Genomic DNA, 22,581 nt, shown 5'->3' with positions numbered 1-22,581 from the left:
GTTGGATCACACTGATGGTTTTTAAAGACACAATGGGCTGTGCATTTTATCTAAGAGTAAAGAAAAGCTTCTAAGAAAGCTAAGCATCCTTTAACATTTCACACTGTCCATGCACTCTGAAGGTCATTAAAACTTTGTGCTGTGTTCTGACATGATTTCATACTGTACTGAGGACAAGTCTGAAGCCACACAGAATATAGGCCAACGATGAGTGTATGCTCATAAATTTCATGCCTGTTAGCAATAGTCAGAGATGTAATATTTCCTCCCATCATGGTTGGAGGATTTTCTGCTGTTTTTTTGTTTTTTTTGCGCTTGGTTTGCTTTCTCTCTTGTCACACATGGTTAGACAGCTGACCTGATTACCAGCAGGCGCAAATAAAGCTAAAAGGATGCTCAGTCTGAACGCAATCCAAGGTTCTTTGTTGCCCCCCCCCCTCCCCCCCACACACCCACACCCACACACAGCATATTTATAATTTGTGTAATGTCCTTACTGATTAGTTAAAGTGAACAAACAACTCTTCGAGCCACAGTGTGACTGCTGAATATGAAGTCATAGGAGGCAACTGCCTCCAGTCAAGGCTTTTCTCATGGCCTGCACCCAGCCTTGTTAAAGTTTTCAAGTAACTCGCAGTCAGCGTCAAACAGCGTTAAGCTCACTCGCCCAGCAGCTCGGGTACACGCACATTAACCTGTACTTAAGGCAATTATCACAACAGAAATTACCATACAGTGGCTGCTTTCCAGACAGTTAAACAAATCCCGCTCACAGCTAACACATGTGGAACGGGAGAGCTGAACAAAAAGCTGCTGTGAGCGAGCGGTCAGAGGAGCGACAGTAGCCGAGATGCAGATACGTGCATCATATTCGTCTCCGAGTCTGGATGTTTCAACTCCTCCCAGTTGCCATGTTGATGGGTGAGACACAAACACATTTCACATTTTCATCCAGCGTGCGTTTCCATATCTGATTAGATGCTGTATCAGTTATACAGAGATTCCTTTCATGGAAGCTCAGTTAAATGTTTTCAACTTCCCCTGAATTCACCTTATTAGATCTTGAGAGGGTTTGTTGTCTAGCTGCACATCAGCCACGACCTTCTGTGCTCTGACTCGCTTTGGTTTTATTATGTCTCATCGCTATTCTATAGTGCAGTCCAGGCATATAATTACTTGTTAACATTTCAGCACTAGTGCTGTGTGTGTGTTTTGGGTCTCTGTGCTTAGGCTGCCACAGTTTTCACAAACTATATAATTTTCCCCTTTTGCTGCTTGTGGAGCCACAAAAGAGGATACCCTGATCGCTAAGACTTTGCCTTGTTTTGAAGACACCTGTTCCTGTGTGTTGGGAATGTGTCAGATTGAGTGGGTATTAGCATACCAAATATGGCTGACCAAGATCCTGGGAACTTTTTCTCTCTCATGGGAATGATGAGGCACAGCCCTAGAATGGGATAAGCAGTAACAGATATTTTTAATGTAGACTTTAATAGGTATTTTGTTTATATCTTTGGCTGTATATTTTGAAATTCAGGCTTTATAAATGGAAAAAGATGACAACATCTGGATCTCAGTGAGACTCTTTTTGCCTCAGCGGTTTTGCTCAGTGCCTAAAATTTTTAAATATTGCTTCAGTCTGATGAAATACAGAAATGATGTCTTTTTGGGAGGTGGAATCGAGTGAATGAGTTTATCAGTTTGGACAACACCTCTAAAAACGTGACTCATGTAAAGAATTTAAAGAAAGGATTTCGTTTGAAGCCTCTGCACCACAGAACATTATGGCTACACTCGTGACTCCCACCCCACTCTCCTGTTTCCCTGAGAAATGAAGAGTAAGCTCAGTGGTTTGCAAATGAAACGTGGGCTATGACTTCAGGGCTAGAGGTTAAATTTCCTAAGGTTCGTCTTTCGTCTGCTTGCTAAGCTGGCACAAATGGCATATTTGAAACAGGAATCTGGGAAAGGTTTAGTTTTCATGTGACAGTCTGTCACAATCAGGGTGGGGGTGGACAGGCAGAGAAATACCTGAGGCTGCTGTCTGCACAGGGGATGAGTGCCTGAGCAATATGACCAAAAAACTCCCTTCGACTCACACAATAGAGCCATATTACATCTATCAAGTCCCAGCATGTCCGTCAACGTGCAGCAACTGAATACAAGGTCATGTTGTGTTGGAAAATCTGCTTTATGTAAATCTCTTGCTTGTCTTGTTCAGATGCACAGTTATTGGAAAAGACAAAAGCTAACCACAATCACTTTTTAGACAGACGCAATGGAGTCTGTTTTATGTCACATGGAGGTGCTGCCTTTTGTCTTCCTTGTGGTCATTTTTTTTCAGAAGGCATTTGTCTTTGTCCTGTCGAATATGCAACTTTTTGGGGCTTCTCATCCCCCATGTCACTCTTGCTCTGCAGTCCTGCATTTCAAGATGATTAGTGGAAGCATGTCTTTATCTGATAATGTCTGTCCCCAAGCTTGCAATTTCACATCTAATCTCTTCTTATCTCCGATGGTCACAAGAGCTCAATTGGGTTTATCTGCACTTACTAGTGTTATCTTGCTTACTTGAATATGTAATCTGTGCAGTGTGGAGTGCAGCTTCAGCTAAAAAACCCGCTGCTTCTTCTGAAATTTCATGAACAAATACATTCTTTTAAATATGTTCAGAAAGATGAGTCATTTGGTCCCGAATGTCTTGATTTCTCTATTTTTCTTAAATGTTCATTTTTTTGAAATAAGGAACTCAACTTTAAAATGTTGTTCTGAGAAGATTTATGCAACCCCTGCTGTCTTTGCAATTAATAATAATTAAAAACCAAATCAACCAACACCTGTAATACTTCCATATAAATAATTTAACTGGATTAAATGTAATTCCTATTAATATAATGAAATACTCTGTAATGTGTTTTGCCGCCTGATGGGCCTCAGATTCAACTCTGAATCAGTTTCATTTCTCTGTTATTTAATTAGCTGCAGTTTACATGTTGAAGCAGCATTGGTGTGAAGGTGGAAGAATAAAAAGCTGAAACAGAATGGGATCCAGATCACCTCCATGTTTGCTGTGTCATCTCCCATCAGGAGTGCTGAAAGTGAAAGTCAGTTTCTGATTTCATTGTTGTTTGCCTTATAGACTGTTTCACGATGCAGTGCTAAAAATCAGAAGGTGAAATACATTTTTATTTAGATAAAACACAAAACAAAAAGCAGTTTATGTAGTAGGTGAGGGATTCCTCTCCATCCTCCCAGCATATCATACCCTGTATTACAAGCTGCACACAGTAATTAACAAAACATAATATATTTAAAAACGAATTTACCTTTATGTAGCATTAGCTAGCTGCTTTTAGCCTTCATGCTAAGCTAGGCTTAACATATTTTTTTAATATTTACCATATAGACGTGAAGTTTACTAGCAGTCTTTTCATCAAAATCTCATCAAACTTTTCCAGAATCTCAAATGTCTCCTTTAAATGTAATCATCCTATGTTTTACTAATGCTTTTTAGCATCCAAGAACTTTATTTGTTTGCTAACCCCCACTAAAACACAGCTAATAAAGACACTGGGCTTTCTGCACTAAGGTGTTGAGTAGACATGACAGTGCACTGTTTTTTAGAGCCTTGGTCACATTTTCTCTTCGTTGCACATCACCAAGTGTCATCCAGATTTCCAAAACAAGCCTTTACTAAATGACAATGCTGCTTTGTCCACTGGCCGACCTCAGGAATGCTCTCTTTGTTTTTTCACTGGTGCTTCTCATGTGCCAGTAATCAACACTAAAATCTTGTTCTCACAGTTAGTTGCACACTATCAGCACAGATTTTCACTTTAAGGCTGCTTTCTTTGCTATTAGGAGAAAGTGCTAGGAGCACGCTGATATAACAATTACATTCCCTTGAGGACTGCTCCCCGTTTGTTTAGAGGGTGGGACATTGTTTACATCTTGATCCGGAATTGAGAAAAGATGGTGCCTTCCCGCTTTGTCAGGCCTGTGCCTCATTAATCTCACATGTGGCCTCTAATTCTACAGGCAGTATTTGTGAAAATTCACTCTCAAACACTTTTTCTTCTATAATTATTCTGGTTTTTGTTCCTGGCGTGATTCTCTGAGATTAGGCCTTTTTGAAGTTTTTGAGCCTGCTTGTTATATTCTGTTTGCTTTCATAATGAGGTAGTGTTTTATTGTGGACTTGCTTTTGGTCTCGATCTGTGGAAGTGGAACCATTCAAGCCCATAACTCTGTTAAAATTACATTTCTGCCTCCAATTCATGACATTAATGATGTGATTTGTACTTCTTAAACATTCTCACTCTGGCTTTTGTTATTATCCTCGCCCGGCATATGCCAGATCTATTCAGCTAAGTGACATCCAGCAGGCAGATGGGGTTCATGAGAGGTGTGTCCCGGTAGTAAATGTGTCACTTCCTTTTCTCTTCATTTGCTCAGTACTGTACCGAACTAATTGATGAATTGCACTTCTTTTCTGGCTTGTTTGGAACTTACTGGATTTAAGAGTAGATGTGGTCTGTGTTTTAGCACACACACATGTAGCCTGGTGACCCACCTTGTCACATTGTTGTCAGAAATGCCAGAGAGGATCAAATTAGACCCTGCCTGCATCATATGTTGCTGTTAACATTTGTTATGGAAACCTCGAGGTACCACACAGCAGTTGGTATGAGCATCACGTGTGCTGCTGGTGACAGTGCTCTTCATTAAGGGTTGTTTTGGAGATCGTAAATTCGCCTTTCATACTCCAACTTTGACTCATGAGGCTGGTTGGTTGACTCGCCCTCCATGTTTACCACCGTCACTTAGCAACAGCAGTTTCAAGATACAGAAAAAGTCCTGAAGTTATGTTGATGACTTCATGAGTGATATGATAGTCTCCAGCCGCTCATTCCAAATATTTTCAGACTAATTTTAGCTTTTAGAACAATGATGCAAGGACTCCTTTGTTTTAGGCTTTTTAAAAAATGATAATTTAGTGCATTCAGTATTTTAATTTTTTAATACCTGTCAATATTACTGCTTTACAAAACAGTGTGCAGGTGTTACTGATCAATTTGCAGTTTACAGTAACAGAATTGTCACCACTTTTTTGGCCTTAGAGCTTTAATGGTGTAATTTAAATGGCTGTGCATACTGAAATAACACTATTTCACAAAAAAGCCTCACGTAATCAGCCAATCAGACAGCAGAAACTCTGTGCATTTAGGGTCATACATACGGTCAAGACGACATGCTGAAGTTCAACCTGGGCATCAAAATGGGGTAGGAAGGGGACTTCGTGACATTGAATATGGCATTGCTGCCAGTGCTAGACAGACTGGTCTGATTATTTCAGAAATGGTTGCCCTACTGGGATTTTCCCCACACAACCATTTCTAGGGTTTAGAGAGTGGTCCAAAAAAATGAAAATACCTCGTTAATGCTAGATTAGTTTCTTGAACATGACACTTCACTCTATTCATATTGTTTCCACAGTCACCAGATCTCAGTGCAATACAGCACCTTTGTGATCTGGTGGAACCAAAGACTTGCATTGTGAACGTGCAGCTGACAAATCTGTGAGATGCTGTCATGTAAATATGGACCAAAATCTCCAGTTTTTCAGTCTGTACCTTATAAACTTTATGCTGTGGGGACCAGTGCACTACAGTGTCAAACTGTAATAGTCGCTTCACCTCAGCTGCTAAAACAGCAAAAAGCTGCTTTCACATACATGACAAAATATTAATGTGCACATAGCTGATAAGTCTATGCTTTTCTTAGGAAGCGTTTTAAATGCAAGGCTTTCATTTGCAGTAGAGAATTTGAGTTGCGGTCCTGTTAAAGGGTCCAACACTGACCAAGATGTTGCATATTTAGCTGACAAAGTCTGAGCTTGTATGATATGAATTAGTCGTCTCAGTAGCTTAAATCTGGTTTTCTCATTAACAAATTATCTTCCTTCAGTGCTGCCTTGGAAATGTTTTTGTCCACCATGTAAAGCTCTTAACAGTTATTTGTCATTTTTTATTTTGGATTGTACTCATTTTTCCTGACAGTGTGGTCAGTTATGCATGAAGGCTGGGTGATACATGGGGAACCCCCCCACCCACCAGCACCCATCCCCAGCACCCCTCTACTGTAACTCTGCTTGGTGTCTATGCAGCAAGATGACCTCTGCTTTGAGCGGGGACAGGCATGTTCGGTTCTAAACTTACTGGCAGGCAGTTTGAAATGTTAACCTAACACTTAAACGCACACAGTCTGAAAATCGTGTTTGGCTCTAGAGCTTGCTGAAATCTAATTGTCTTGAAGCATGTCAGAAGCTTACCGGGGAAAAGGTCATATGTGTGGTTAAATTAAGGTGAAAAGGTTGTATGTATGTGTGTGTGTTATGGGGGAGTGATGTTTCAACCATAGATCAAGAGGAGGAATTCGAATATGCATGTGGGAGCGGCAGCAAAATATGTTATGTGTATGCGAGAGTATGTGCAGAGGGGATGAATGCTGTGCAGTCTTAATGGGGGGACCTCTTCCATACTCCATTTGTAGAGCAGGATTATGTCATCATAAAGTCTTTGAAAGGCTGCTGAGGAATCTCAGTAAATAATGGCAAGTAGCATATATACTGTTAGAAACTACTGTATTAAATGATACAATAAAAACTCATTATTTTGTCTAATAATTGTGTGAGCGTGTGGGCATAGAATGTAATGCAGTGTAATTTTTTAGAGTAGATCTCTGCTTCAGTGGGTGGATAATACAGTACATTAATCTGATGTGTTGTCTGCTGGTTTAGAAGAGTGCATTTTTCAGTGGCACAATAACCCAGTGGCCTTAATCTTGCTCCATAACCACAGCGGGGGAGATTCCAGTGCTGATTTTCCACTTTTTATACCTTCGTTTTTACCACACCCATGGATTTAAGCTGAAAGGGCCACAAAAATCTGTCAGACCCTTTCCAAACTAGAAACGAGGATATTTTCTCCTCTAATCTATCTCACACCACGTGCAGGAGGAGAGTCATAGCAGTGTGAGAGGCCAGTTTCCTCCCTTTGGCCAAGTTAGTCATACATGGGTGCTTTGGCATCAGGTAGCTGGAGTTGCAGGAACCTAAGCGTTCCCCTAAAAGGAAGCACAGAGACACACTTTACCCATCCTGACAGGATTTTTAAGTCCCTAATGCATGTGCTGTGGTACATGAGGATGTCAGCTTTGCAGTATGTCAGATTGAGCACCCTGCTCACAACAACGGCGGGTCAGGCCTTTGAATTGTTTGGCCTCCAATACATAACACGTCACATTGTCGCTCATTTTGTGAGTTGCTCGGCTCATCAGAGAGTGACCTAAACAGCAAAAGCATGCACACAATAATAATTTCATCTAACTACCTCATGTTTGCATTTAGGTTAATAGAGTTCTTTATGATTCATTTTCTCTCGCTCTCTTGCCAAGCCTGTGTGTGAAGGGTGCGGTCAGCCTGCGCAGCACCACCATGCAGCATGCATGCAGGGAGAGACCCTGCTCTTAATAGTGGAGAGAACTTAATATTCAAAAGTGTGGTTGCGCATCACCAGAGTTACTGCTTGTTGCCACAAGTGCAAAAAAAAAGTCTTTTTGCTTTGATTGCAAATATTGTGTGCACACTGCCATGGGTGTGTCTGGATGATGCAAAAGTGGACTATATCTGAAAGACAGAATGCACTAAGTCAAACTGACGAAGGCAGAAATGTTATATTTGCCATGTCTGAAAAGGGCTTTAGATTTCATTCATGCCCTGCTGAGGCTGCAGTGGCTTAGTGCATATGCCTCTGAGGGGATAATAACCTGATACCACCTGGCACTTCTGTGCCATACATGCGTGTCGCACATTCGTATTGTCCAACCACAGCATAGTCTTTAATAAGCCCTCAAGACATAACTTGACATCCATGCTGATTATTTAGCAGACTGCCTGTGGGCTTCATGCTTGAGTGTTGTAATATAAACTACTACATTTGACAACTATAGCCTGAAAAATAATTTTTTTTTCTGTGTAAGAAGCATCATTAGAAGTATTTACACATCCAAATGTGACTTCATATGTTGTGAGATCAATGTCAGGGAAGACAGCTTTCAGTTAGAGAGTATTTTCAAAGCAAAGGGGGAGAACTGGAGGATAGTGTGTTTTAACTTACTGAGAAGGAGGTCTTGGCTGTGATAGGGTCGGAGGTTAGGGACTCGTTTTGAATAGGAGGCTAAAATGAAGTCAGCTGTTTGGAATTAAATGAATGTCTTGTGAGATTTTGACAAGGAAGTAGGAACTCTATAAAATCCTAAATATAGCCAGTTGGGAACAGTTCCTCCTATTGTCTTGTTCAGCATTCCCAGCATACCGTAACTGGATACATTAACTGTACATACAGTAGATGACACAGTGAGCATGAGCCGCCAAACCACTGCAGCAGCCCCTGTTACTGCTGCTTAGTTTATGCTGCAGATGTGGAGATTCTGCTGTGGAGTGCACTCCTTCAAAAACAGCGAGTCTTTCATCTTTTCATCATCAAGTGTGTGTCTATGGCTCTCTCTTTCCACTCCTCCTCAATTTTCTCCTTTTGTTCTTCATCAGTACTCCATCTTTATATCTCTGCCATGTTTTTTTAATTTAAATTTTGCCTTTCAGTTTAGCATGCATTAAGACTTTATCTGTAGTCCCTCTAGTCTGGAGACCCACATAGCCTGCATATGTCATACTGTAGCGCTTCCTGGGAGTCCCCTCTTTGCGCTGCAGTATGGAGCGACTGGCCGGTGGAGGGGAACTGCCCGCTGCAGTCTCTGTGTGCTTTGATTAAGACCAAGTCTCAGTGTTGTCAGTGGCCCAGATTTAGATACAGGGTATGAACCCAGATGAGGCCCTCTTGCTTTTTGTTCTTCAACCACACTCTTCTGTCGTAAGAGCTAAAACACAGTTAATACTTTATCTATTCCCCTTGATTTTTTATTATTCTGAAAACAAAAATTAAAAAACAGAGGCTATTTTTAAATGGATGCTGAGCACTCCATGGCCCTGCCGTTGTTGGTGACTCAGCTCAGTTTGTGTGAGAAACATTGGTGCAGTGTTTCAGTCTTCCCAAAGCTTCTGCTTTGTATTGGTTACTGTGTGAAGGTGATGCCCACCTTTGTGTCTGTGCCAGAAGACTTCTGCAGGAGTTATCTGCTGAATCTTGAAGGACTGGATTGTGGAGCATGCATGTCTTAATTAACCACACACCGTAGAGGCTGTACCTTACTGTAAGATGAGGACTGGTCCAATTAAGAGAATAATCCTGCATATGTTAGAACCATATATGCTACACTTTTGTCCTTAGTTCCGGGAGCTTGTAATGCACAGTGCAGCTTCCCCAAGCTGGCCTCTGTGTTAAGTCCACAGGCATAAGAGCTATTTATTCAGCAGAGTCAGTGGGACATTGAATCCTAAATCTCTTCCCTTCCTCACACTCCACTGGCCCAATTATGAACCCAATCACAGCACCAGCTCCCACCAGGAAAAGCAACAATGTGGAAATGAATGAGTGAGTGAGAAAATGACAGAAGGAGTGAAAGAAGTCAAAGAAGGAATTTCAAAGAAAGAGCTGAGGTTACACGTTTGTTTGTTTTTTTCAGAGCACTGTGGATATCAAGTTCTGACTGTGAAATTGTTTGCTAACTATGTTCATTTCTCTGTGTTTTTCTCTGTTTTTGGTTCATCTGCTGGGTTCCTACTATTCCCCTCAATCTCACCAGGAAACAACCTAAGGTATGTATGTTTTATCTGTTTCTTTTTCTACAAAACAACCTGCTGACATCAACAGAGCTGAATTCCATTTATAGTGACTTCACAGATCGTTCAGTAGCAGGATGCGGGACAAGCAGCGCTTCTCCCCTGAGAAGCTGAGAGACATCCTGCACAGTTCAGTCCACTGCTGTTTCTAGGGACATGACTGAGGGTGTTTTAGTAGTTTGGTTGGTCAGCAGGAGCCGGATAGATGTCCGTGTGAATGTGTCAGCGCTCTAAGATCTCGTGAACACCCACAAAGGCGCTACAATGAGAGAGGGATGAGCGCGGACACTGGGGCAGTGTGTGCGCACATTCAAAGCTGCATTGTTGGAGTGCACCCCCACTTCCCCCCTTGACAACACGCTGGTGACTAGCTCAGAGATGTTTCACACACCAGGGACGGGCTTTGTGCTCAGTACAGTCAGCCCCTGGCTGGACCAAGGGGAGCACTAGTCCGGGCCACGGGTGTGCATGGTCTCTGGGGCCTGTGAACCCGAGCTACCCTATAATACCTTTCAGCTAGACAAGCACGTGGTTGTCTGCTAAGCTATAGTGCCACTCAAATTCTCCCTGCCGTCTACTGGGGAAACAGACGCTGCAGTCCAATCACATTCGGACAGTTTTCATACTAGAAATGACAAAAAGGGCTTTGTGCGCCTCAGCTGCATCATTATTTGCACTGCTGATTAATAGTAATTGTCCAGTCTAGAACAATTTGTGGTGCAGTCACACCCTCAGGCCTGACAGAGACAGGCCAAAGGAGGCTGAAGCCCTAGTTATGAAACCAGCCTTAATTGAGAATGATGGCACTTTTGTTCCTTTGAATGGCACCCACTCACTTGTCTGAAGTCACAAGAGGAGGTCTTGCTTTCAAAGCATTCAGTGATCTCAGTGCTTCCCATGCTGACTGTGCTACCACTGCTTCCCTGGCCAGTGGCCCTTATTATGATTAAAGGTCAATTATTATGGGGTATTTGTGTAGAGAAAAGTGTTTTGGCAGAGCACTAAAGCCAGGAATTGTACCATTGACAGGACGGTAGCTACTCTTCTAACATCAGAAAAACACAAGCGAACAAAATATGTGGACTTTTTGGTCCTGGCCAAGATAGGCTGCAATAATACAGATGTGGAAAAAAACATATGAACGATAATCCGAAAAAATCTGCAATGCATTTTTAAAATCCTGAATATAATGATTATAGTTTTAAGCTTTTTATCCTAAATACAAGCTAGATGACTGTTTAAGCAACCAGAAATCTGCCTAAAAACTTCAAAAATCAGATCAAGACTGAAATGTTAATCTGATTTTAAAGGTTTAAGGCAAATGGAGGGAGAAGCATACATAAAGCTCCCATTACCGAGTTCAGGCCACACTTTTTGTCCTAGTGCTTCTTTCTTGAATCAACACAAATAACCTCTTTTCCATCGATGGAGAAAATGTTATGATATTATTTAGCATTACATTATCACAAATCTCAGGGTTATTTCCTTTGGCAATTCAATATCTGTGGGCTGCATCTCCCAAATATCAGTGAAGTTCCTGCAGTAGCCCCTCCTATATCCGCTGATTTCAGTCTTTCCAACTCTTGGGTCCAGTGAGTACATGGTGCCATGACAACTGCAGTCTTTTTTTGGGGGCGGGGGGTTGTTTTTTGTTGGAAATGTGTGGGAATGGTTCTGGATTGAGCGCTGGCACAGGTAATGCATTTCTAGAAAATGGGCAAATGAGGTGTTGCAACAGCAAACAAAAATATGTAATGGGTGACTTGCATTGCAGTTGCTTAAAGGATACATTTAAGAACGTTACAGCAGATAAATATGGAGTCAAGTGCATAAACAGATACATTGTAAGAGGAGCTGTTCTGTCTGTGAGGGGCTGTTGACTAATGCTCTTTCCCCAGAAAGAGTATCCTCTCTGTGTGTTATGTATCCAGAGCGCTTGCAGGTGCCTGGGTGATAGAAGGGCATGCTGCTGCAGAAGTCTGTGTTGTGGGACTTAGAGGGCTAAGAGCCAGCCCGCACCAAGTGGAACAGCTATGCCCCTGTCTCCTTGGAGATGAGGGTCACTGAGTGCTGGAATTTCTTCTGGGGAGCGCTGACCCTGATTTATGAATTCATTTAACTCCAGCCACTATGACTAAACAGCTGAGAGTGAATTTGTGCAGACAGACATGATGCGGTCTTAACTAACATTACTTTGAACAATGCTCAGTTAGGATTCATCTTACTCACTCAGACAAGCTCAGTCCTGCTGATTTACATGGTACTGCACATCAATCCTGTGAACCTCAGAAGACGACCACCACTAAGAGAGACTGGCTTATGTTGTACTATACATGCTTGGGCAAGTGTGTGTTTACACTCCCTGTGCTGTCGCCTCTGCAGGTGTTCGCATTTGACCACTGTTTCTGGTCCATGGATGAGTCCAACGTTCCTAAATATGCCGGTGAGTCACAAATGCGAAGGCTAGAAAAAAAAAACAAAAAAAAAAACAATCCTTCACTCAACCAGAGAGCTCAAATTATGTGCCATGCAAAGACCTGCCGCAGAGCTTTGTGTTACCATTGCAAGGGCAAAGAAGCTCGCTGCATGACGGCAGGCTGTTTTTGCATCATGCAAATCAGAGTATAGTACGGGTGTATATGAAAATTTGCATTTTGAGTGAATGAATTAAAATCAACAAGGCAGTTGTGTTTGTATTGTCTGGACTCACATGTCTGCTATAGTGGCATCACAGTTGTTCACACACATTGATCATTGTGTTTATGTATTTATCCACCACTGTTACACTCCCGTGCACCGGCTAACCCGGTAAAGTCGCTTTCTTCTTTCTCCTCAGCTGCAGTTTCTGTAACATCTTCATAAAAGAGGTTATTACTGCCAGTGTGAGGCGGATTTACATAATAATTGAGGATACTTTGTGTTTGTCAAATAACTCTTGTTTAGCCGATGGAAATGTTAAGCTTACATCTCCTTTGTGCTGAACCGACAAGGCAATCTGTTCAGTTAAGGGCTGCCTCAAGGGCCCGAGCCAAGGCTTTATTTAGCTCATTAAACAGCTGGGCCATTGAGCAGGGGCATGACAGTGAGCAGCACAAGAGTTTTCTCTACACAGCTCTGCATTTTCCACATGACCAGACAGGAATCTGCCACCTTTCATGAATCTTATTCACTGTTTCGTGGCCCTTTGTGCCCCTTGTCACTCCATTTATACAGGTTTTTTTTAGTACTAAGACAAACAGTATGTGTGATCATAGTGCTTATACAGTATAACTGTGTATTAACTCAGAGGCTGGATCCTTAAAAGGATGTGGCCTCTGACCCTGTGTGACACAATTATTCCTCTGTTTACCATAATCTCCATGGTGACCGTGTCTTTCTCTGAAAGGTCAAGAGGTGGTGTTCAAGTGCCTTGGAGAGGGGATACTTGAAAATGCATTCCAGGGATATAATGCCTGCATATTTGCTTACGGACAAACAGGTAACTGAATGACTTCATTTCCTCCCTCGCCCTAAAATCACATTAGCTATTTTATCCCGCTTCCTGTCTTAGAGGGACACACCTGCACGCTCATCAGTTAGAAGAAAGAAAGAAAACAAATCCGATATAATCATGTGATTGAAGCAACATCCTGCAATCAGCACATGAGTGATGACGGCACTTCTGGACAGTCTTAGTTTAACTTAGATCACAAATCGTAAATAATGATGTGAAGTGATTTGAAATGAATCAAGAAGTTTCACTTTTAATGTGCTCCCATCACCTTTAATTTTTAGTGCTAATAAGCAAATGTTAGCATGCTAACATGCTAAAGGAAATCCATTGTACACCCAGTATATGCAAATGTGCAAGCACAAATGTGGCCTGACACAGCTGCTGGCACAGCTGGAGACTCATTCCTTACATGTTCGTTTTTTGCAACACGATGATGATGGCAATTATTCTCCAGATGTAAATACTAAATACTTCCTTAAAGCAGACTATTTGTGGCCATAGCAGAGACTACACTTAACTAACTCTCTTTCTGAAGTTGGCAACTCATGTGTGACTCTGTTGTGCATCCAGGCTCAGGCAAGTCCTTTTCCATGATGGGCAATGGAGAGCAGCCAGGCTTAATTCCTCGACTCTGCTGCTCGTTGTTTGAGAGGGTCCACAGGGAGGCAAACGAAGGCCATTCTTTTAAGGTGGAAGTTTCCTACATGGAGATCTACAATGAGAAAGTCCGTGACCTTCTGGATCCCAAAGGGTGAGTTTGATGTTTGCTTTTAAAAATGCACATGTTCCAGCTCACCGAAGCAGCTTTCGGACCTGGGGCCAACAAGACGCAGCTGTTTTCACAAACTATGGAGTTGTTTTCTCGTTCTCTTCAGTCTCTCCAGCTCAAGCAGAGAGTGATCTGTCCGTTAGCTCGCATTGTCTTCTGGTTTGCGTCTCTTTTTATAGCTCTGTTGTGTCTAGTACCCAGGATGGGGGGGATGGCGATAGAATGATGTGAGTAGGAAGCTCAACCCAGTTATTTCCTGCAGAACAGCAGCCAGTGTCGTCCTCTGACAGTGCTGCTTTCTTAGCCTCTGTGGTGTGATGTGGGTTGGCAGACAGACTGCTAAGAAGGGTGAGCTGTGAATGGGGATGTTTCAGGGAGATCTGGTAGTAAAGCCGTGAGCGAGAGAGCGGTCAGAGCTGCTGCGAGCCGAGCGCCAGAGACAGACTACAGTGCAGCGCTCTGTGAGTTGCAGATGTCAAAAGATGCAGCTTCCTGTCACGTATATAGTAACCTCCAGATGCTCTTGATCTTGCATCCTAATTTACTCTGTCAGTTATAGGAATAAACGTTAGCTGTAGTACTGTATAAAGCAGGGGTGGGTTAGACCACTGACAGACAGACATCTTCAAACCAAGTCTGATGTATCAAGATGGTGAGAAAATGGCACTAAGACAAAGCTGAAATCTTCCAAGCAATCTGTTTACAATAATAAATGTGACGGGGGTGGCTGTAGCTCAGGTGGCAGAGCAGGTCAGCCACTAATCAGAAGGTCGGTGGTTCGATCCCAGGCTGCCTCCTGGCTGCATGTCAAATATCCTTGGGCAAGATACTAACCCCATGTTTGCCTACTGGTGGTGGTCAGAGGGCCCGGTGGCGCCTGTGTCCGGCAGCCTCGCCTCTGTCAGTGCGCCCCAGGGCAGCTGTGGCTACAATGTAGCTTGCCATCGCCAGTGTGTGAATGTGAGTGTGAATGGGTGAATGACGGAATGTAGTGTAAAGCGCTTTGGGGTCCTTAAGGACTAGAAAAGCGCTATACAAATGCAGGCCAGGCCATTTACCATTTACCATTAAACCGGTTGCCATCTCCATCAAAGGAGCTATACAGGAGTCAAGGGTGGACGTGCATTTGGTTGTGTGTCTGAAGAAGAAAGTGAATATTGCACATACTAATTTGACTAGCCTTAACCCTAAGATATTGTTATGCAGTAGTGTCTACAGAGTTTGCCTTGTATGTTCTCACTGCCAAAAACAGACATGCAGAGATGTTTTCATTGTGTACTGGTCTTTGTGTAGAAATATAGCTAAAAAGCCTGAAACACTGGAGCCCACTCTGCTCACTGTAAAAAGGAAAACAAGACCTATCCTTGTATCTGTCTCCTGTTGGGATCTTCCATGTGACGCGCTGTGAATTTCAGTTCAGCTGTGTTTCGCTAAAATACCAGTATTATTGTGCAGCAGGAGTATGTGAGGCTCAGCTCTAAACACTCAGAGTAGTCCTCAGAGTAAAGAACAACAGCATAGAAACAAAGTTTTAGCTCCTATCTTTGAGCTCTCCACCCCTGCCAATTATGCACTCATTCTGATAACATCTCCCCTTCTCTTTCCAGATAAATAAACCATCCTAGCAACTATCACACACACTGGGTACAACATGCTTTTTGGTGTTAAATGTAGCGCAATTTACAGTAAGGTGCCTGCCACAAAAGAAGAGCATCTCTGAACACACAGCACGTCAAACCTTGAAGCAGATGGCCCACAAACGCAAAAGACCACACCACACAGAATTCAGATCATCTCAAACTGGTTTTGTGAACATGACTTCACTTTACTCATATGGCCTCCATAGTCACCAGATCTCAATTCAGTAGAGCACCTTTGGGATGCGGTGGAACGGGAGATTCAAAACCTGCATTTAAAGTCAATGTGGGCTGAACATCCCTGAAGTTGAATCATAGGTAGATTATTGAATCTATGCCATTAAGCATTAAGGTAGATAAGAGGGGGTCCAGCAAGTTCTTAATAAAGTGTCCAGTGAGTTTACACTGCTGATGATTGCCCATGGTGTATGCCTTAAACAAGAAAAATCCACACCTGTGTGTATTTTTGTTTGGCCTTGCTCTCAACCTGTTGTGAACCCATCTCTACTGGTGTGCCAGTGTGGGAATGTTACCACAAACACCAGATTTAAAGCACTGCTGCATTGTGAATCACAGGAAATCTATTTGGTGCTGATAAGCTTAATCAAAATGACGTATTATTCCCTTTGAAAAAGCTTTGATTCTTATAAATGTTCATGCATATGTTACAGTTCCATACTACAGCTTGTATGCATTTAATAAAAGATTTTAAGTTTCTTCAGAGTGCTTCCTTGTTCTCTTTTACTCATTGTGTTGCCTTCTCTATTTTTTGAAGGAGCCGACAGTCCCTGAAAGTTCGGGAACACAAAGTCTTTGGTCCGTATGTGGACGGTCTGTCTCAGCTGGCTGTGACCAGCTTTGAGGTGAGTCTTTCACCCGTCTGTCATCATGCAGCGACCAGAAATGAGGCGATATCCACCCTCTATCAGAGCCACATAAACATGATTTATAACATCCAGAAGAAATTACTTTGTATCTTCAGTCGCCAAACCACTGATTTACATTTGGAATAACCTTGCTGTGTAAAACCTTCCCAAGCGCAGAGACTCCAGTGACACATATTCCTGATGTGGGATGTAGTCATGGGGTTTTGTGTAGTGTGTATGCCAAGCCTTGGCAGGCCCTTCCATAATTATGTTTAAACACCTCCGCCCTGCTCCTCTGCGCTCTGCTCTGCCTGATATTAGTCCAATGGATTTCCCACAGCCTTGGCCCTCTCGCTGTTGTGACCCAATTAAATGAAGTGGCATACAGCCAGATGTGCACATCTATCACAACTATCAATTTAAAGATTTAGCCACCGAAATGTGCTCAAAGCCTGAGCAAGAAAAACACTTTAAATAGTTCTGCTGTCCTAAACGTCCTCTTTTTTGTTTTTTTTAGGACATTGAGGTGTTGATGTCAGAGGGGAACAAATCTCGCACAGTTGCAGCCACCAACATGAATGAGGAGAGCAGCCGATCACACGCCGTCTTCAGTATCATTGTCACGCAAACGCTCTATGATCTGCAGTCTGGAGTAAGTCTTTTTGTTTTTTCTTATTTCACACACATTTACAATAATTTTTTTTCACAAGGACAAACATTTGTTTATTAATTAAATATATCTGGGCACACTGTGACTGTCAACAGAATTCAGGGGAGAAAGTGAGCAAAATGAGTCTGGTTGACCTGGCAGGAAGTGAACGTGTGTCGAAGACTGGAGCTGCTGGGGAGAGACTCAAAGAAGGAAGCAATATAAACAAGTGAGAACATTTTTATTTTGTGTATGAGCTGTATATAAAGTCCAATCATTTATCAGGTTAAATGTATCTTTGTTTGGTTTTTAGGTCTCTCACCACATTAGGATGTGTGATTTCTGCTTTGGCTGATCAGTCTGCAGGAAAGGGGAAGGCCAAGTTTGTGCCTTACAGAGACTCAGTGCTCACCTGGCTACTGAAGGTTTGACCCAAGTTCTGTTCGGATTGTTGTTTTGTAACTTTCTTGTCATGAAAGTCTATTTTAACAGCTTGTGATTTTTTTAAACTCAGGACAACCTTGGCGGAAACAGCAAGACCGCCATGATAGCCACGGTGAGTCCAGCTGCTGATAATTATGAGGAGACTTTGTCCACTCTACGTTACGCTGACAGGGCCAAGAGAATTGTCAACCATGCCGTTGTGAATGAAGACCCCAACGCTCGGATCATCAGAGAGCTCAGGGAAGAGGTGGAGAAGCTGAAAGTTCAGCTCTCTCAGGCTGAGGTGAGAAGAGAGGTTGAACCACAGATTCTGTTCAATTAGGAATAAATTATGCCAGACATCTGACTCTGACTTATTCTCCTTTTTTTTTTTTTTTTTTACATTTTTTTTATTCCCATCAGTCCATGAAGGCTCCTGAGCTGAAGGAGAAACTGCAGGAGTCTGAGAAACTCATCCAAGAGATGACAGTCACCTGGGAGGAGAAGCTAAGAAAGACAGAGGAGATTGCCACTGTAAACACCTTACTCATGAAAACTGTGAAACCTCAACTCTAATTCAGTGTGTTTATATGAACAGCTACATTGTTATTATCCATGTTCTCAGGAGCGTCAGAAGCAGTTGGAAAGCATGGGCATCTCCTTGGAAACGTCTGGGATTAAAGTGGGTGAAGACAAGTGTTTCCTGGTCAATCTGAATGCTGATCCTGCCCTAAATGAGCTGCTGGTCTACTACCTGAAGGTAATGCTGTTTTTGCAATGTCATTTTTTTCCAAGCTCAGCTCCTCAGTCAAGCCGGGTTTTTTTATAAAGCAAATTTAAGCACAACAGGCACTATCCGAGGTGATGCACAGAAATCAATAAAACAATTAGGAGGCGGTAATTTAAAAACAATAAGGAATGTAATTAACATAATTAAAATCAATCTCTAGTGTTTACAGAAATACACAGTTGTAAATTAGACCTAAAGTAAAAAGGTTCATAAGACAAGATACGTTTTTAAGTTTAAGTCTGAGAGTTAGGCAACTGCAAAAGATCAGTTAGCTGTAAGAGTTAGTTTGGTGTTTAGAGTTAAGTCACCAGTCGAGTCACCTGGTCTTGCACTGAGCATGTAAAATTGTAACATGACGAATAGTTACTTAGAGATGTGCTGATGCAAGCACTTATAAGTGAACAAAATTTAAAGATCAATCCTAATCAATGCTAAGATAGATGAAATGCATTCATGTGTCTGTCTACCAGTCAGGGGTCAAGCAGCTGCATTTTAGACCAACTGCATTCATGATAATAGTGCCTCGCAAAATCTGACATTAAAAAACAAACTGCAGGAATCCAGTCTGGGCGTGATAAAAGCATGGATATCCTTGCCAAGGTTGTTTAAAAAAAGAAACTAAAAGCTAAAAGGGCACAGATTTAATCTGCAAATCTAATTTCAGAAAGGAATCAATGAAAGCACCGAGGTTCTTTACAGCAGGTTTACAATATGATGCAAGAGGTCCAAGACCCAAAGTATCTGTTGATATTATCACACTGGATTATATACTACTCAACAATTTCTTTGCTTAATGCAAATATAGCATACAGCTTGTTTTTAACGGTGAGTCTAATTAGTTTAAACACATAGCCTGGATCTGCCCTGTTACTTAAGTTTAAGAGTCTCTTAGAAAAAAAGATACAGAGATTATTCACACTGCATTGCCGTATTGCATTTCTGTGATTATCCCAGTGATTTTAAATATTAAATTTAAACTGATTTAAATTTCTAAATTAATAAAGTTTTACAGACATATATTTGTATGGGGTTTTTTTGGGTTTAGAAAATCATCGAGTGCCTAATGTTAAAGTGAGACTTAAGTATACAGTTGGTAAATGGTAAATAGACTGGTTCTTTTATTTGTGATATCAGTGTTAGCATTTTGATAGCTAATGAGCTAATGTGGCTAATATCATGGTTAGCATTGATAAAATGCTCCCAGACCAGAGCTGGGGGCACAGCTGGTTACTGTGTTTTCATGTCATCTTATGTCCTATAGTGAAACCTAATCACTTGTCCTTTATGAATTCTCTGTGAATTAACTTTCAGAATTATAGAGCAAGATGTTCCTATGATGTTTATTATAATCACTGTAGCATTTTGCTCATAGTGACTGCAAAAGACCAGAACGCCTATATGGTGGAAAACAAGCCAAAAAGATTCCCTTGTACTCTTCATTAGTTGCCACAAAGACCCAGTTAGTCACTTATTCAGTCACTCGCTAATACTGCAGTTTACTGTTTAAGCACTCACAGTGAGCCTCTTCGTGCGTCACATACCACAGCAGTAATATTTAGCACTGACAGAGGCCCTGGAACACACACTGAAGCACACATGTTGTAGTGAGAGAAGTCCAGTAAGAGCAGGTCTGGACTTTGAAGTGGAACAGCCAGCCGTCTAGTTGGATGTGTGAGCGCTGAGGCATGTGAGACAGCAATCTGCACAGCTTACAGAACAACAGGCCTTTGTCTAGTTCCTGCAGGCCAGCCTGGCATATCAGTGTGGAATGATTATGGTAATGTGAAATAGGTTCGTTCGCTGCAGGGTACGACATCCTTTAGAAGCTAGGATGTTTGTTTTACAACGCCCCCTCGGCACACATGTTTTTTCGCTTAGGCCTGATTTTGCTTTATGTCTAGTTGTCATTTTCCCAAATTCGTATTCTTGTGTTTATTGTTTTTTTCACTACTTTAGTTCAAATCAGTTCAGTAGATAAAAGGTAGCAGCCTTTTGTGGTTATGGCCAGAATGTTTGGATAAGAAGGGTGAGATGTAATTACATCCTGATCTGCCAGTGTAGTTTCTCTAATCTTTCCTGCACCTGTGTGTAGGAGCACACGCGTGTGGGTGCAGACACATCTCAGGACATCCAGCTCTTTGGGATCGGGATACAGCCAGAGCATTGCGTCCTGGAGGTGTGCCCAGATGGTGATGTCACCCTGATGCCAGTAGGGAATGCCAGGTGAGCTGTCATGCAACTTATTCCAACATACTCTCTGTCTGTGTTTCCGTCTGTGATCTGTGCTCTTGGATGACTGGACCTCAGAGTTTCACATGACCTCACTGCACAGGAATTTCATGATCTGAGCGCCTCACTTTGATATCAGATGCAGGTCTCCCTCCCCCTAAAAAACCATTGTTCCTACTCGATTAGCCTGCTTCTTCCCCTTGAAAACCTGAAGGTTACAATACAATTCTTCAACAATAAAATATAAATGTATGTTCTCTGCAGGACCTGTGTGAATGGAACTATGATTGATTCATTAGTACACTTGTGGCATGGAGACCGTATCTTATGGGGAAATAATCACTTCTTCAGGTATGAGTCCTTTGTTTTTGTTGCCACATTCAAGCGTGTGAGCAGCTATGAAGTCACTGACTGGATATTTGCGTTGCTCTCCAGGATCAATCTGCCTAAACGAAAGCGGCGGGACCGTTTGAAGGAGCTGGAGAGAGCATCTCCCAGAGAGAGCTTTGTCGAGGCAGACATCGAGACAGCCAGCGAGGCCTCTTCTGAGCAAGACTACACTTATGAGTTTGCCCAGATGGAGGTCATAATGAAGACTCTTGGAAACAATGGTATGATTGGGACCATGTACATATTTTATGAACTGCCAGCTCATTCCAGAAACTCTGACTGTATCCTAACATCCTTTTAAAATACCATTCCTGTATTACTGGGTTTAATCCTCTGAATAAAGGGGGGAAAAGTATTTCTCTATTTGACTTACAGTATCCATGTGTAAATGGCAACTCATTTTTCTTAAATGGCACAAATAATGAAGTTATTCTTAGAAGAAAAACAGTTTCTAGCAGCTCATGAATATTAATTCAGTTAGTGTTCACGAGTAGAACAGTAGTTTAATCTGTGATGATACTGATAATAACTAATATTTGCATTTCTGTTGCGTAACTTCACATTGCAGTTGTTCTTTGTCTTGATCATGGCTACATGCCTAAATGTACTGAGCTGCTTCCGTGCGATTGATTGATTGGATATTTATGTTAACAAGCAGCTGAAACAGAGCGGTGTAGCTAACAACAGTGAGTGTATGTTTTTAATAAGTTTTTAATTGCAATACATACAATTAATTGTTTTTAATTGTATGTAGACCCCATGCAGAATGTGGTCCAGGTGTTGGAGAAGCAGTATCTGGAGGAGAAGCGTACGGCCCTGGAGGAGCAAAGGATGATGTACGAAAGAGAGCTGGAGTCGCTGCGGCAACAGCTGTCTCCAGAGAAAACCTCACAGCATCACCGCAGCAGCAGCGACCGCCTCACGTTCTCAACGCACGTGCCGAACAGCAAGCTGCGACTGTGGACGGAGGAGCGGTTAGTGTAGCTCGCACACACATATGATGCCTCATACGTACTCCAGAAAATATAGGCGTGCTACTTAAGATGTTGACATCAAAATTATAAATGCGTAGCCACAGATGAAACTAGTATATAATAATTTAGATGTATATTTTTTTCTACTTTTACATACTTGTTGCACACACAAATACAAACTATAGTGCGCAATTTTCTCTACCATAAAAATGCCAAAAGAAGTCAAATCTGAGTGGAAGGAATTAGTGATTCTTTTACTCACTCAGGACACGAGAAGTTCAAATTCTATAAAATGCATCTCTGTGTATTTGTTTCTTTGTGACAGGGATGAGCTTTTTCGCCAGAGCCTTTCCCGACTCAGAGAGCAGGTTGTCAAAGCCAACACTTTGGTGCGAGAAGCCAACTTTTTGGCAGAGGAGATGAACAAACTCACCGATTATCAGGTCACCCTTCAGATTCCCGCAGCCAACCTCAGCGCCAACCGTAAGGTCAGACTGCTGAACCTTTTTGAAATGATTACACTTCATTCGGTTATTTCAGTGTTTTGGTCGGTTAAGCTTAG

The 22,581-nt window shown here is 42.0% G+C and overlaps 1 protein-coding gene across 5 annotated transcripts in view; it reads left to right on the top strand.

Moving 5' to 3' along the window:
• The window catches only part of kif13a (kinesin family member 13A), a 39,556-nt gene that overhangs the window by 1,268 nt on the left and 15,707 nt on the right, over positions 1–22,581 (top strand). For all 5 annotated transcript variants that reach the window (XM_006801381.3, XM_006801379.3, XM_035912306.2 and 2 more), the window contains exons 3-18: positions 9,763–9,775; positions 12,182–12,242; positions 13,185–13,277; positions 13,863–14,043; positions 16,474–16,561; positions 17,082–17,216; positions 17,330–17,442; positions 17,527–17,638; positions 17,728–17,940; positions 18,060–18,170; positions 18,262–18,396; positions 20,519–20,649; positions 20,920–21,006; positions 21,091–21,266; positions 21,800–22,019; positions 22,345–22,507. In XM_006801381.3, coding sequence (XP_006801444.2) covers positions 9,763–9,775; positions 12,182–12,242; positions 13,185–13,277; positions 13,863–14,043; positions 16,474–16,561; positions 17,082–17,216; positions 17,330–17,442; positions 17,527–17,638; positions 17,728–17,940; positions 18,060–18,170; positions 18,262–18,396; positions 20,519–20,649; positions 20,920–21,006; positions 21,091–21,266; positions 21,800–22,019; positions 22,345–22,507 — 2,032 coding nt within the window. The remainder of the gene's footprint in view (positions 1–9,762; positions 9,776–12,181; positions 12,243–13,184; positions 13,278–13,862; positions 14,044–16,473; positions 16,562–17,081; positions 17,217–17,329; positions 17,443–17,526; positions 17,639–17,727; positions 17,941–18,059; positions 18,171–18,261; positions 18,397–20,518; positions 20,650–20,919; positions 21,007–21,090; positions 21,267–21,799; positions 22,020–22,344; positions 22,508–22,581) is intronic.

The sequence above is a fragment of the Neolamprologus brichardi genome, chromosome 11, assembly GCF_056152115.1.
Source record: "Neolamprologus brichardi isolate AB-2024 chromosome 11, ASM5615211v1, whole genome shotgun sequence".
Lineage (NCBI taxonomy): Eukaryota > Metazoa > Chordata > Actinopteri > Cichliformes > Cichlidae > Neolamprologus > Neolamprologus brichardi.
The sequence above is the reverse complement of the archived record's forward strand: the minus strand, read 5'-3'. Positions and strand labels throughout refer to the sequence as shown.